At 40.2% G+C, this 14,630-nt stretch overlaps 1 protein-coding gene across 15 annotated transcripts in view; it reads left to right on the top strand.

Moving 5' to 3' along the window:
* The window catches only part of PTPN13 (protein tyrosine phosphatase non-receptor type 13), a 188,498-nt gene extending 178,311 nt beyond the window's left edge, over positions 1-10,187 (top strand). For all 15 annotated transcript variants that reach the window (XM_065596146.1, XM_065596141.1, XM_065596140.1 and 12 more), the window contains 6 exons: positions 586-734; positions 1,697-1,787; positions 4,653-4,990; positions 6,226-6,441; positions 8,210-8,272; positions 9,357-10,187. In XM_065596146.1, coding sequence (XP_065452218.1) covers positions 586-734; positions 1,697-1,787; positions 4,653-4,990; positions 6,226-6,441; positions 8,210-8,272; positions 9,357-9,437 — 938 coding nt within the window. In that variant the 3' untranslated portion in view covers positions 9,438-10,187. The remainder of the gene's footprint in view (positions 1-585; positions 735-1,696; positions 1,788-4,652; positions 4,991-6,225; positions 6,442-8,209; positions 8,273-9,356) is intronic.
* The last annotated feature ends 4,443 nt before the right edge of the window (positions 10,188-14,630 follow it).

Below are 14,630 nucleotides of genomic sequence, written 5' to 3'. Positions count from 1 at the left end.
ACACCTGCCTTTCTAAACCAAGATTTTTTTTTAAACTTTAATACAGCTAACACATCTTACACTTTTACCATTACAATGCATTTTAAGGTGAAGTTTTAAAGAAAAAAACTGTAAGGTGTGAGCTTCACTTTATATTTAAAAGTCTCTGGCTCAAGTGCAGAGTCATCGATCTTGCAAATTGCATTTCAAGAATCCATGCTAAAAATGCATTTGTTGATTATTTCAGTGATTGACTGCAAGGAAATTAAAGATGAAAATGACTCATTCATTGTTTCTCAAATGTTGACATTTTTAATCATGAATTGAGCTGTATACAGTTCTGGGGGAAATAGTGATAAAAGGTAGCAAGCATTACCAGTGAAGGGATAATGCTGGAAGGATTGTTTGTCATGGATCTCTTATGGGCGAGCTTTTCTATAAAATATACAAAATATGTATATGAATCAGCAATTGACAACCTGAAAACTGGATGTGGTGGTACCTGGGATATCTCTCATTTCATAGCATTCTACTATAGCATGCTATAGGCTGTCCTTTCTGTTAGCTGTTTATATGTGCACATAAATCAATCTTCTTCTGCTCTAGATTGCCCTTTAGTGACAAATGAAGAGCTCTCTGCGCTCCCAATTGTCAGAGTGCTTCCTTCAGGCAAATATACTGGAGCCAAATTGAAGTCAGTCATCCGAATGTTACGTGGACTACTGGAACAAGGAGTACCTTCTAAAGAGATTGAGGTAAACAAACACAGGCTATTTTCAGTCCTTTGTAAAACTCTTTTAAATATGAATCCATGCAATGAAAATACTCTTCACTAGGGCAGTGTGAAGCAGGTAGAAACATAGGGCTTGATTCTGCATGGCTAAAGCAAAAGGGAGGAAAGAATACTTTTTCCTCCCCTCTGTTTCAGTTTAACTACATTAATTAGACTGAGCTATATTGGCTTTCGATCTAGAAATGTGATTGAGACTTGCCTGTTTCTTCAAATCCATTAATAATAATACTAATTAATAATAAATATTTTTTTAAACCAGCAGTTAAGCTGAAAGGACATGGAAAATGTAATGATCTCTGCAAAATCCAGCTCTCACAATGAAAACATGAATCTCTACTCTTGTTAAAGTTGTTAATATGTTACCAACTATGTTAAAACTTCCAGGACAAGATTACAAAGTAATTACAAGAAGATAGTTTTGTTTTGTTTTTTGCAAGGCTGCATATCTTACTCCCATGTGATGTAACTGTGAATTGTAACTACATGGGGAACTAATACTTGATAATGGGCTCTTCAGTTTAGCAGAGAAAGGTATAACAAGATCCAATGGCAAGAAGTTGAAGCTAAACACTTTCATACTAGAAATGAGGTGTACATTTTTAATAGTGTGGTTAATTAACCATTAGAACAATTTACAAAGGGTCAAGGTGGATTCTCCATCATTGGCAATTTTAAAGTCAAGATTGGATGTTTAAAAAAAAAGAGATTCTCTAGTTCAAAAGGAATTATTTGGGGGGAAAATCTATGGCTTTTTTTATACAGGAGGTCAGACTAGATGATTCCTTTGGCCTTGGAATCTATGAATCTATAGTTCATCATTTCTGTATGTTTCTAATAGATACTGTTAGTCACTTAACAGTTAAAAATTGATGGCATTTTGTTTATCCTGGCAGTTATTAATATGAGCTGACTATCTGTTTATAGAACCTGCAAGACTTAAAGCCTTTGGATCAGTGTTTGGTTGGACAAACTAAAGAGAACAGGAGGAAGAACAGATATAAAAATATACTTCCCTGTAAGTCCTAAGTAATCTGATAATAAACTTTTATGTTGATCTAACCAGAAAGGCAGTGTGGTCTGGTGGATTTGACATCAGACTGGTAAGTCCTGACTCCTATTCCCAGTTCTTCTGTTGAGTTACTATGTGACTGGGCAAACCATTAAACCTCTTTGCACCTATTGTCCCGATCTGTAACAGAGAGAGAATGCTGCTTGCCCACCCTTTTAAAGCATTTTGAGATCTGTGGATGAAAATCATTATATGAGTGCACCTGCTTGTTATTTTATGCCTCCCATCCTTTCCCTCCACCCTCACGTAAAATATTAATTCTATTAATACAGCAGATCCTGTCACATACAATAGACATAAATCTAGGAGGACAGATCGTGCTCTTAGTTATACCATTGTAAATCTGGAGTGACAAAAGTCTAATAATTAATATTAATATACTGTATCAATCTCACTATAAAGGAATTATGTTTATATTCCGTTAGTTACATATGCATGAGATGTGAAGTCTGAGTCTAGAACTGGGAACCAGAAAGTCTTGAGTTCTAATTTCTGCTCCAACAAAATCTCTGAAGCCGTGGGTAAGACACTATGGGTACATCTACACTTTGTGATTCCCAGCTCGAGGAGACATATCTGTGAGAGCTCCTAGCTGTGCCAGCGAGAGGGTCAAGCTGCCCAGAGTGTGTATCTAAGGTCTCTGATGGGCATGCACTTGGGGCAGCTAGCCCATCTCGCTGCTTGCCCTGCTGCGGCTACAGTCTCATTTTAGTGCTCTAGCTCAATAAGTGCTAGCGTGAGTGTGTTTCCTGGAGCTGGGAATCACACCCCCAGCTCAGAGTGTAAACATACCCCTAGAGCTTGATTTCTAGGAGTGCTGACAGCCCAAAACTCCAGTCCTTGTCCGTGGCAACTGCGAGGGCTCTGCACCTCTGATCGTCAGATTTGTAACCTCGCTGCCTCTTTTTCCTTATGTGATGTGGGGTTAATACTTTTTTCAAATAGGATATTGTGAGGATTCATTAATATTTGTGAGATGAAAAGTACTCCATGATAGCTTATGCTCCAATACATCTGTTAGTCTTAAAGGTGCCACAGGACTCTCTGTGCCTTTTTACTCCATAAGTGTTTACAGGACCTAGGTTTAATTATGGGTGTATGGACTAGGGCTGTCAATTAATTGCAGTTAACTCATGTGATGAACTCAGAAAAAATGAACTGTGATTAAAAAAATTAATCATGATTAATCGCATTTATAACAGTAGAATACCAATTTACATTTATTAAATATTTTGGATGTTTTTCTACATTTTCAAATATATTGATTTCTATTACAACACAGAATACAAAGTGTACAGTGCTCACTTTATATTATTTTTATTATAAATATTTGCACTGTAAAAATGACAAAAGAAATAGTATTTTTCAATTCACCTCATACAAGTACAGTAGTGCAATCTCTTTATCGTGAAAGTGTAACTTCCAAATGTAGCTTTATTTTTTTTACATAACTGCACTCAAAAATAAAACAATGTAAAACTTTAGAGCCTACAAGTCCACTCAGTCCTACTCAGCCAATTGCTAAGACAAACAAGTTTACATTTATGGGAGATAATGCTGCCTGCTTCTTATTTACGTCACCTGAAAGTGAGAACAGGCGTTCGTATGGCACTTTTGTAGCCAGGGTTGCAAGGTATTTACGTGCCAGATATGCTAACCATTCGTATGCCCCTTCATGCTATGGCAACCATTCCAGAGGACATGCTTCCATGCTGATGACGCTCATTAAAAAATGTGTTAATTAAATGTGTGACAGAACTCCTTGGGGGAGAATTTTATGTCCCCTGCTCTGTTTTACCTGCATTCTACCATATATTTCATGTTATAGTAGTCTCGGATGATGACCCAGCACTTTCATAGAACACTTTCATAGCAGATTTGACAAAACGCAAAGAAGGTATCAATGTGAGATTTCTAAGGATAGATACAGCACTTGACCCAAGGTTTAAAAATCTGAAGTGCCTTCCAAAAATCTGAGAGGGACAAGGGGTGGAGCATGCTTTCATATGTCTTAAAAGAGCAGCACTCCAATGCAGAAATTACAGAACCCGAACCACCAAAAAAGAAAATCAACCTTCTGCTGGGGGCATCTGACTCAGATGATGAAAATGAACATGCATTGGTCTGCTCTGCTTTGTATCGTTATCGAGCAAAACTCATCATCAGCATGCACGCATCTATTCTGGAATGGTGGCTGAAGCATAAAGGGACATATGAATCTACAGCGCATCTGGCACGTAAATATCTTGCGATGCCGGCTACAACAGTGTCATGCAACTGCTATTCTCACTTTCAGGTGACATTGTAAACAAGAAGTGAGCAGCATTATCTCCTGCAAATTGTAACCAAACTTATTTGTGCGAGCGATTGGCTAAAATAGGACTGAGTGGACTTGTAGGTTCTAAAGTTTTACACTGTTTTATTTTTGAATGCAGTTATTTTTTCTACATTTATATGTTCAACTTTCATGATAAAGAGATTGCACTACAGTACTTCTATTAGGTGAATTGAAAAATACTATTTTTTGTTTTTTACAGTGCAAATATTTGTAATCAAAAATAAATATAGAGTGAGCACTGTAAACTTTGTATTCTGTCTTGTAATTGAAATCAATATATTTGAAAATGTAGAAGAACATCCAAAAATATTTAAATAAATGGTATTCTATTGTTTAACAATGTGATTATTTATGCGATTAATCACAATTAATTTTTTTAACCACACGATTAATCGCAATAAAAAATTTTTAATCACTTGACAGTCCTAGTATGGATATATAATTAAAATATGTTTTCTATTTTGGGATTGCAGATGATACCACTAGAGTGCCCCTAGGAACTGAAGCTGGATACATCAATGCCAGTTTCATAAGAATGCCGGTGGGGAATGAAGAATTTGTCTACATTGCATGTCAAGGACCACTCCCTACTACAGTAGCAGACTTCTGGCAAATGACTTGGGAACAAAAGTGTACTGTAATAGCCATGATGACCCAGGAAGTAGAAGGAGAAAAGATAAAATGCCAGCGTTATTGGCCTGATGTGCTTGGCAAAACTATCATGGTCAATGACAGACTCCGGCTGGCCCTTGTGAGACTGCAACAACTGAAAGGCTTTGTCATTAGAGTGCTGGAGCTAGAAGATATTCAAGTAAGGGAATCTAGTCATTCTACACACTCTGTGGGTTTGGGGGGGGATTGGGCAGGTTCCTTTTTCATTTGTTTGGCATGGATCCCTTCAGTCCAGCCAGAGCTAATCTAAACTTCCGCATCCTGGAAAAACCATATACTCGTTCATAAGCCGAATATTTTTGGTAAAAAAGTGATGCATCAAAGAGCAGGGGTCGGCTTATAAACGGGTCTACACCAAAATTTGATTATTTTAAACTCTATGGAATCATTGAATTGAATATCTAATACATCGTCATTTTGTTTACCTGGAGCGTCTGCAGGCATGGAGCCCCTCAGCTCCCTGTGGCCACGGTTCGCCGTTCCCAGACAATGGGAGCTGCGGGAAGTGGCGCGCTGAGGGGCTCCATGCCTGTGAACGCTCCAGATAAACAAAACATCCAGGCCCACTAGCAGCTTACCCTAACGGGCCAGGAGTTTGCCAACCCCTGAAATGTAGGGTCGGCTTATGAAAGGGTCATGCAGTTTTTGCTATTTTTACCTAATCATCTTGGGGGGTAGGCTTATAAACGAACAGGCTAATGAACGAGTATATATGGCACTTTAATCTTTTTTGTCCTTATTTCTTTTGACTATTATGATTGGGCCACTCTTCCTCCATGTAGGAATTTGAGTGAGCAGCTTCTTTCACCACTGGAATAAAATTCTGCATAAACTAGCTTGAGACCTTTTCAGCAGGTAGCATTTATGCACTGCTCAAGCACATCACCTCACAGTGCTAATGTGCCCCTGTAACAGAAGGTCAGGACATGGCCCCATATATGCATTACTGATAATGCCTTAGATTTAGAAGCAGAAAGATTTATTACAATTAAATTCATTTGCAGGTCAATTTACTCGATGACCAACTTTGTTCTAGTAGTGCAGCTAGAACAATGAAACTAAACTGATCACTTTCACTTTTATTCATAGTCCATGTTCTTTTGCTCTCGAGTGCTAATACACTCTCATCGGGCTTATTTTCCACACGCGGCAGGGAAAGGTTGAAATTCAAACCAATTCACATTTATAATCATGTAAGGCATTGTCAAAACTGTTCTGTTCACAAAACCTAAATGTTGGGTCCCAGTTAATTGGCCAGTCTCCCTTTACAGTGGGATGTTTGACTACAGAATGTTCTTAGGCAAGTCTTACAAGCTTTGCCAGTCTGCTTTGCCATTTCTGTATGTATTTGTTCTGTCTCTTTTAAAACCTTAGACTGGTGAATTACGGCGTGTTTCTCATCTGAATTTCACTGCCTGGCCAGACCATGACACACCATCTCAACCAAACGACCTGCTCACTTTCATCTCCTACATGAGGCACATCCATAAATCGGGACCTATCATCACTCACTGCAGTGCAGGCATTGGACGTTCAGGGACACTTATTTGTATCGACGTGGTTCTAGGATTAATCAGCAAGGATCTTGACGTGAGTACCCAGAGGATAGACTGAACTGTGCTTTTCACGAAGTGAACTGTGAGCCCGAGGAGCTATTTGGTTATTTTACTAGTGTGCAACTATTTTGAATCAAGGACTCTGGTTATACCTTAACCTGATTTATTCGGTATATGGTATAAAACAGCAATAACTGTGAAAACCAGAAATATTGAGGACAAAAAAAAAATCTAAAAACACTGGATCTTCCTAGGTTTCCGAGCCTGAGCTTCAGCCTGAGACACAACTTCCAAGTGCTGTCTGTGCAGCTATTTTTAAAGCATGAGTGTGAGCCCCTGTAGCCCAAGTCCGTTGACCGGGACTGGGAGACTCACTCCCGCGGGCTCCAAAATGCTGTGTGGACGTACCCTTATAGGCTTAGAAGGATAAGACCAAAATTTACAGATCGGCAAAGTAAGAAAAATGCTGCTTGAGAACTTTGAGTGTGGCGTAAAGACATTTACTTTGTATATTTTCACATGTGATGCAGACAATTTGTTTTAGTGGTTATAAAGCTTTTTTTGAATCTCAAGATCTGTTGTCATTAAATAACTATTGTCTGATACCCCCATGTAACTTCCTGTGACTGTGAATTTAAATCAATAGAAATAGACAAATATTCTTAAGCCCCATAATTTTGCACAACTGTGAAAATATAAATAGATAAACATTTTAAAAGCTTAAAAATAAACATTGATATTATCCATCAAAATTATAAAAAAAATAATTCTGCCAAGCCTAGTTATTGAGTGACTGTAGTAATTCTTTATCATCAATGAATGAAATACTCACATTTCTTCTTATGAGTGTTTTTATAAAATGTGCTTTAGTCAACATTAAATTATCTAACACTCTGTTTTTTTAAGAAACTTCCTGATTTTACACTTGAACACTTTACACTGTAACATTCATAATTCAATTAAAGTAAATATTTAAAAGAGAAAACATGCCATGCTTTTTTCATAAACAGGTTGGACATTTTGTGGAAGCTATGATAAATACAGAAGCTGTAGAATGAAGCAGTTAGCAACCTTTCATCCAAACAAAGGAGGTTGCAATAAAGCAAAACCAAAAGAGGTCACTGTTTCAGCTCCTAAGCCTGAACCTAAGTCAGTGATGTGATAAAAGAGTTTTTGTAACAGAATTTAGGATGCCATGCCATGTTTCACAGAGATGATGTACTCCTTGTCCACAGGAGGGCACTGACAACCTCATTTTAAAGTCGTCCCATCCACCAGTTCATAGAGCAATCACTTTCCTATCATCTTGATATAAAATAAAGTGTATTGGCAGCACATTAGGGCCCAATCCAGCAAAGCATGTACATACATGCTTAATTTTGAGCACTTTCATAGTTCCATGGAAGCCAAAGGGAGTGTATACATACTTAAAATTGAGCCCATACTTAAGTGCTTTGCTGGGTTAGGGCCAGAGTGTGCAGCACCCTTCCAGACTGAGCTTTAGTAGAATAAAGACTGGGGAGTGTAAAGGTGTGTTGAGCAGGTAAAATGAAAGATAAAGGAAAAGTAGATGATGCACTCACACCTCACATATTTATTGCACTGGTGCAGGCTATACTGTATGCTTTCTGTATACTGTACTGTATGTCCATAGCTTGGTGGATTTACTGGCATTTGACTAATGTTTGTCTACTAGACTAAAATTCAAATTCCCTGCTGTGCCACAGGTGTATTTTCCTGTATGTGTGTGTTTTTTTGTTATAACATCTCACTTGCTGCTACCGTCTGTTTGCTTTTGGCAGTTTGACATCTCTGATTTGGTGCGTACAATGAGACTACAGAGACATGGAATGGTTCAGACGGAGGTATGTCTGCCTTGGTTGTGCTTTAATAAAGATTTTTAACTGAATTTCTGATCTCTCAAAAAAATGTGATAAGCATATAGATTGTGCTAGATGTCTGTATTAGGAAATATTGACTCACTTTGTAGAATGACTCACTTTGTACCACATAAACTCAACCTCAGTGTTGCTGGAGTGAAATCAAATGCTAATATAGGGGCAGAATTCATAATAATGCATGTAATTTTGGACAAGCTTCACAACATGCAAATACAAGGGCATGCAAACATAGTGTGTGCAAATTTACATGTAGTGAACTGTGTTAATCTGGGCTATAAAAGATCTGACAGTCTCATTCTAGAATTCTTGCATTAAACCCCTTATTCCATTCTGGAAATACTTATTTTACTCCAACTGGAAGTAATAGCACATTAGTGCCTTTTTACCTATTCTAAGGCTAAAAAAGCAATTGCATTTTATCTGCTGATGTTATCCATAGCATTATGGTAATTGGATGGATGACTTTTAGGACTGAAAGGTTGAAAAAGCCTCTTAACCTGAATCTAGAGAAGACAGTGAATACAAGATCAGGGAGTTCTCAAGCCTTATTTAATAAAAAATACAGAATTATCCAAAAATAGCCCCAAACCCTGCGGTATCCTCATTGTAAACTGGGAGGTTGCATCACAGACCTGGGCTCTATTCCCAGCTGTGCCACTGACCTGCTGTGTGAGCTTGGTCGAGTCACTTCACTCCTTGGTGCTTCCCTTTCCTCGTTTGTAAGCGGCTCTGAGGTCTGCAGATGGCAAGCCTTATATAAGGACAAAGTAGTAGTGGTGGTGATGGTGGGATTAGGAATCAAACTAAATATTAACCAGGAGGCAAATCCACATGGAGTACACTTGAAAACTGGGCAGCCCATTTTTGACCCCCTTGTTCTCGTTAAGCATTGTCTCATAACATTCATTCATCATATTCTCTTGTTAATAAACTATATGAATTAGTATTCAAATAAGGAACTCCGCCACCTGTGAAGTACAGGTAGAGGCACCTTGTTTAGCTAGTGTGAACATTTTGTTTCACATGTTTATGATTCTTCCTCTCATAGGATCAGTACATTTTCTGCTATCAAGTTGTCCTCTATGTCCTGAAACATCTCCAAGCTGAAGAACAGAAGAGTGGCAAATAAAATACCAGAGCCTGAAGTGCTTTAAAAAACAAAACAAAAGGGGGCAACAAAAGCACAGGTTCCTGCATATTTTGTTCATTCTGCCAAAATTAGTCCAGTCCTTTTCTTCATTCTCTATCAACCATCTCTTCTATGCAGTCTGTCCTTCATGCCACTTATAGTACATGGTAAAGGGCAAGACAATGCAGTACCACTACTCCCTCCCCCCCATCCCATAGTTTTGGGGTTCTTTATGTACCAGGAAAAATAATATTTAATAAAGTTGCATTTTTGCAGCTTCCTTACTCTCCGATAAATGACTGAAGTAAAAATGTTTTAATTAAAAATTGTAATAATGCCTTCTGTGGGTATGCAACTATTTTTTAGTATTTGTTTCTGCTGCAGTGGGAGGAGGGTGGGAAAATAAGGCAGTATTTTATCCTGGTGGATTTTCTTACAGGGACATTTTATTAGTCTATTTTAAAAGCTTGTTTATAGCAGATCTCACTTTTTCAGCATTTTGATATAGTAGAGCGATTTTATAGGGAATACTTGAAATCAGTATTTAAGCTTTACAAACTTTACACCTATTAACCTAGAAAAGAGTAGTGAATGTTTACTGTAAGTATCACAGTTTATAATGTTTACTTCATAAGAGTTTCATGTATATATTTATATACTTTTACAAAAAAAAGCTGAATTATCAGGTGCCTAAACTTATAACTGATGAGGCATTTCCACTGTGTAAATAAAAATACACTTTAAAATGTATGTAGGTGTGTTTTATGTCCACGAGCTGTCTGTTTGTCTGTCCTTACACTGCAATCTTCACTGTGCTATCTGAGCACCTTATGTTTCAAATCAAATGGGCATATACCTTAGATCTTACTTTCCATTTCTTCCCCTGCCCAAAGCTAATGTGTGTTTAGTTGTTGGAGGTTTAAAACAACAACATATATTCAGTACGGAACAGCACTCTGCGCACTCTGTGATAAGGTGTACTAAGTAGCAGTTGCACTGCATCTCACATTTCAGGGTAAAAGCTGGGCTGAGAGACCTGTGAATCTGCCATCTTTCATTCCCAAATTATCAGCCTGCAGAGATCTTGTATCCCAAAACTGAGACCCTGGGCATTTTAATTGACATAGCAACAGCCCAGCTTAAAAATAAGTAGAGCTTTTTTTCTTGTCTCATCAATAGAACGATCAGCCTTGTTACAGAAATCATACGTGGCGTATCCAGTATCCAGTGAACCATGACAGCTGAGGAAATATATTGCTTAAGCTGCAGTGTAGTGTTGTTGGGATTCCCTCAGAGATCTTTTCCATTTGGCTTATCCAGAACACCTTGTCCAGTTCTGGGAGAACACGCCATCCAGTTCTCTTCTCTGGGATCCAAAACACTCAGTTCGACTCTGGATTTCATCATGCAGGGTCCTTTATTTGTCAGACAGCAAAGCTACACTGAGTTGATCAGACTCAAGCAGAGGGGATGGGTATAGCCCAGGCATACCACACATTCAGAATTACAGACAACCTCTTCCTTTATACACATGACATTGTATTAGCTATACATTACACCACATATTTTTGGAGTGGCTTTCTTACTTTGCAGGAACCAGTCCCTGTGCAGCATGCTCTGTCCATGTGCTTTTCCCGTGGAACCTGATCTTTACATTCCAGTTTTATCTTGGCCATAGTCCCTAGCATCAAGGTGTTGGTGCTTATCTTAGCTAGCACAGACATCCTGACTCCAACATACTGTTTGTCAAGCCCCTATTTGCAACTTAACCTTCCATTCACCTTCACAGTAATGCCCACTAAGAAATTAGGCAAGTTACTTATGTGAAGCCAGGCCTACACGTGTGATGGAACAATTCAGGATAGATCATGAGAAAGGGAAGAGAGATTGAACAGTTAGGTCATATTGTGGAACAATGCACCATTCTGAAAGGAATCAAAAATGAAGACTTAATATATTTCAGGAATGGAGTTGTCAATGGGTAGTGTAGTTAATGTAAAGCAAATGAATATAGTCAGAAAAAATGCTAGTTATTGTTTTGACTTAACCAGTGGATGCAGCATTTTGGGCTTTTTAGGAAATAAAATGATGGTATTGAGGTGAAGGCTGCCAAGGTGGCACCCAGCAAGCCTAATCAGTCTTCTTTGTGTAGTAATTGCCTATTAATTTCTTTAAGTTGCTTGTTCTGGGGCTTGCCTAGGGGCAGGGCCGGCTCCAGGCACCAGCCGACAAAGCATGTGCTTGGGGCGGCACCTTGTAAGGGACGGCCAATCTTCGGATGGCGGGGCGGCGCTCGGGGTTTGGTGTGCTTTGTTTTTGGTTTGGCGGGGTGGTGCTTAAGATTTTTTTTGTTTGTTTCGGTGGCGCGGCGCTCGGGGGGGGTGGTTTTGGCGGCACAGTGCTCGGGGGGGTTGTTTCGGCGGGGCAGGGCGGCGGTCGGGGGGGGTTGTTACGGTGCTTTTTTTTTTTTGCTTGGGGTGGCAAAAAAGTTAGAGCCGGCTCTGCCCATGGGGAATGGGTTTCTGCTTTTTTGTTTTTGTTTTTTGTGTTTTTTGTTGTTGTTGTTGGTTTTGTTTTTTTAATTTCCCACCGGTGAGCGTGATTGGCCCCTGGTTGCGCAACCTACTTTAAAAAAAGCTTTAAAAGGCTGCTTGCTGCGCAGTTTATTCAGCATACAGGAGAGAAGTGTAATTAGTGTGAGGAGCTGCTCTCCTACAGAAACAGTTACGCCCTCCTGAAGGAGATGGGGTAGGGCTGGATCTTACCACTGGAAACTTCCTACATCTGAATGGATAAAACCTCAACAAAAGGACTAAACACTCTTATTGCTCGGCTTGCCTCCCCGTGAAGCTGAGTCATGCAAGGGGACTCCTCCCATCAGCTGAGGTTGCAGCTTAGAGCACCTGGCAGAAGGGGAATAAAAACCCCAAACCAAAGGAACAAAGCATCCTACTCTCTCTACCAATATGGTGCTGCTGCATGTCTGAAGATGGAATTTGGGGACCACAGTAGGTCTTTAGGGCTTGATCCAAAACTCACTGAAGTCAATAGAGTCCTATTGATTTTCGTGAGCTTAGATGGCTTTCTCAGTGAAATTTTGAGAGGAAAACTAAGAAACATGAGAGAAGTTCTGTTTAATAATTACCCCAATATCTGAGAGAATTTGATTACAATTGACTACACTGTCACTTTTAGGTTAGACCCAACACTTGGGCTTGCTTATTTTTTAAAACAGGACACACAGAAACTCATATAGAAATCTGTCTTAAATTAAACTTGGATTAGAGGGCTCTAAAAATGGCACCTTCCTATTCAGCTGACCCTGCTCCCTGAGTCAAATTCTCCCTCAATTCAACAATGTCAAATCATAGTAACTAATGAAGTTATTCTAGATTTAGACTGTGACAGCAGAATTTGGCCCAAAGAACAAATCACTTTAATCGCAAAGTGCTGCTTTTACAGTCATGTTAAGTCAATGGAGTTACTCTGATTCAACACTGATTTAACTAAGAACAGAATTTGGTCTTTTTTTTTTTTTTTATCTTGGCAGTGTCCCTTTAAGCAGTGAAAAAATAAGATTTCATGGAATTATTGCAAACCTCAGAGAGACCCAATTCAGGAAAGCACTTGAATACCTACTTAACTATAAGTAAAAAGCAACAGAGGGTCCTGTGGCACCTTTAAGACTAACAGAAGTATTGGGAGCATAAGCTTTCGTGGGTAAGAACCTCAATTCTTCAGATGCAAGTAACGAAAGCTTATGCTCCAATACTTCTGTTAGTCTTAAAGGTGCCACAGGACCCTCAGTCTGAATCTGTAAAAAGCAACAAACACGGCTACCCCTCTGATACTTAACTATAAGCAAGTAATTAACCCATTGACTTCAGTGGCATTTAAACATGTAAGTACCGTGCTGAATAGAATTGCTTTTCTGAATCAGGCCAAAAAGATATACTTAAGGCCTTTCTCCAAATCAAAATTAACATACTCTTGAGAACTGAATCCTTTGCTAAAACTGTAAGTTACGAACACATCATATGCAATCTCATTTTCTAGATCAGAGGTGGGCAAACTACAGCCCAAGGGCCACATCCAGCCCACGGGACTGTCCTGCCTGGCCCTTGAGCTCCTGCCCGGCCGGCTAGCCCCTGGCCCCTCCCCTGCTGTTCCCCCTCCCATGCAGCCTCAGCTTGCTGTGCCGCCAGTGCTCTGGGCAGCGGGGCTGCAAGCTCCTGTGGGCAGCAGAGCGGCGCAGCTGGCTCTGGCCGGGCGGAGCGGCTGCCAGTCCTGTTGCTCTGTTGCTCTGAGCATCATGGTAAGGGGGTGGAGGTGTTGGATAAGGAGGAGGAGGAGGTCCCGGGGGGGGGGCAATCGGGACAGGGAGCAGGAGGCGGTTGGATGGGGTGGAGGTTGGGGGGGGCAGGCAGGGAACAGGGGGGGTTGGATAGGCATGGGAGCCCCTCAGGGGCTGTCAGGGAGCAGGAGTGTGGATAGGGGTCAGGGTACTCAGGGGACAGGGAGCAGGGGTGGGTGGATAGGGGGTGGAGTCCTGAGGGGGCAGTTAGGGGCGGGGGCGGTCAGGGGACAAGGAGCAGGGGGGTTGGATGGGTCAGGGGTTCTGTGGGGGACAGTCTGGGGGCAGGAAGAGGGAGGGGGTGGATATGGGGCAGGAGCCAGGCTGTTTCAGGAGGCACAGCCTTCCCTACCCGGCCCTCCATACAGTTTCAGAATCCCGATGTGGACCACAGGCCAAAAAGTTGCCCACCCCTGTTCTAGATGCTACTTTATAACCTTTTTTTGGACTCTGAATGTTTTTGCAAGATATTTTTCTTCCCCCGCCCCCCCCCCCCCCCACCCAATTTGTTACCAAAAATAAAAAAACAAAAACATGGACAATTCATTTTACATCTCAAGAAAATACTGGCAATGTGGCTGTTAGCTTCATTGTTTCTTCTAGAATTGGAAAAAATACCTAAAAGTACAAAGGCCCAGATCCCCGAAGGTGTTTAGGTACCTAATTCCCTTTTAAATTATTGATTAATAAACTTGTATCTTTTCTGTCGATCATGAACTTAACCCATTCATGATGCATTAGGATATTCATCCTGGGAGCTTTATAATAGAAACAATGTAAAATGGTTGTGAAGGGACTGGTACAAGGATAGAATTTATTCATGACCTAGTCATCGCCTA

The sequence above is a fragment of the Chrysemys picta genome, chromosome 5, assembly GCF_011386835.1.
Source record: "Chrysemys picta bellii isolate R12L10 chromosome 5, ASM1138683v2, whole genome shotgun sequence".
Lineage (NCBI taxonomy): Eukaryota > Metazoa > Chordata > Testudines > Emydidae > Chrysemys > Chrysemys picta.
Note: the sequence above shows the minus strand (reverse complement) of the source record. Positions and strands in the feature narration are given on the sequence as shown.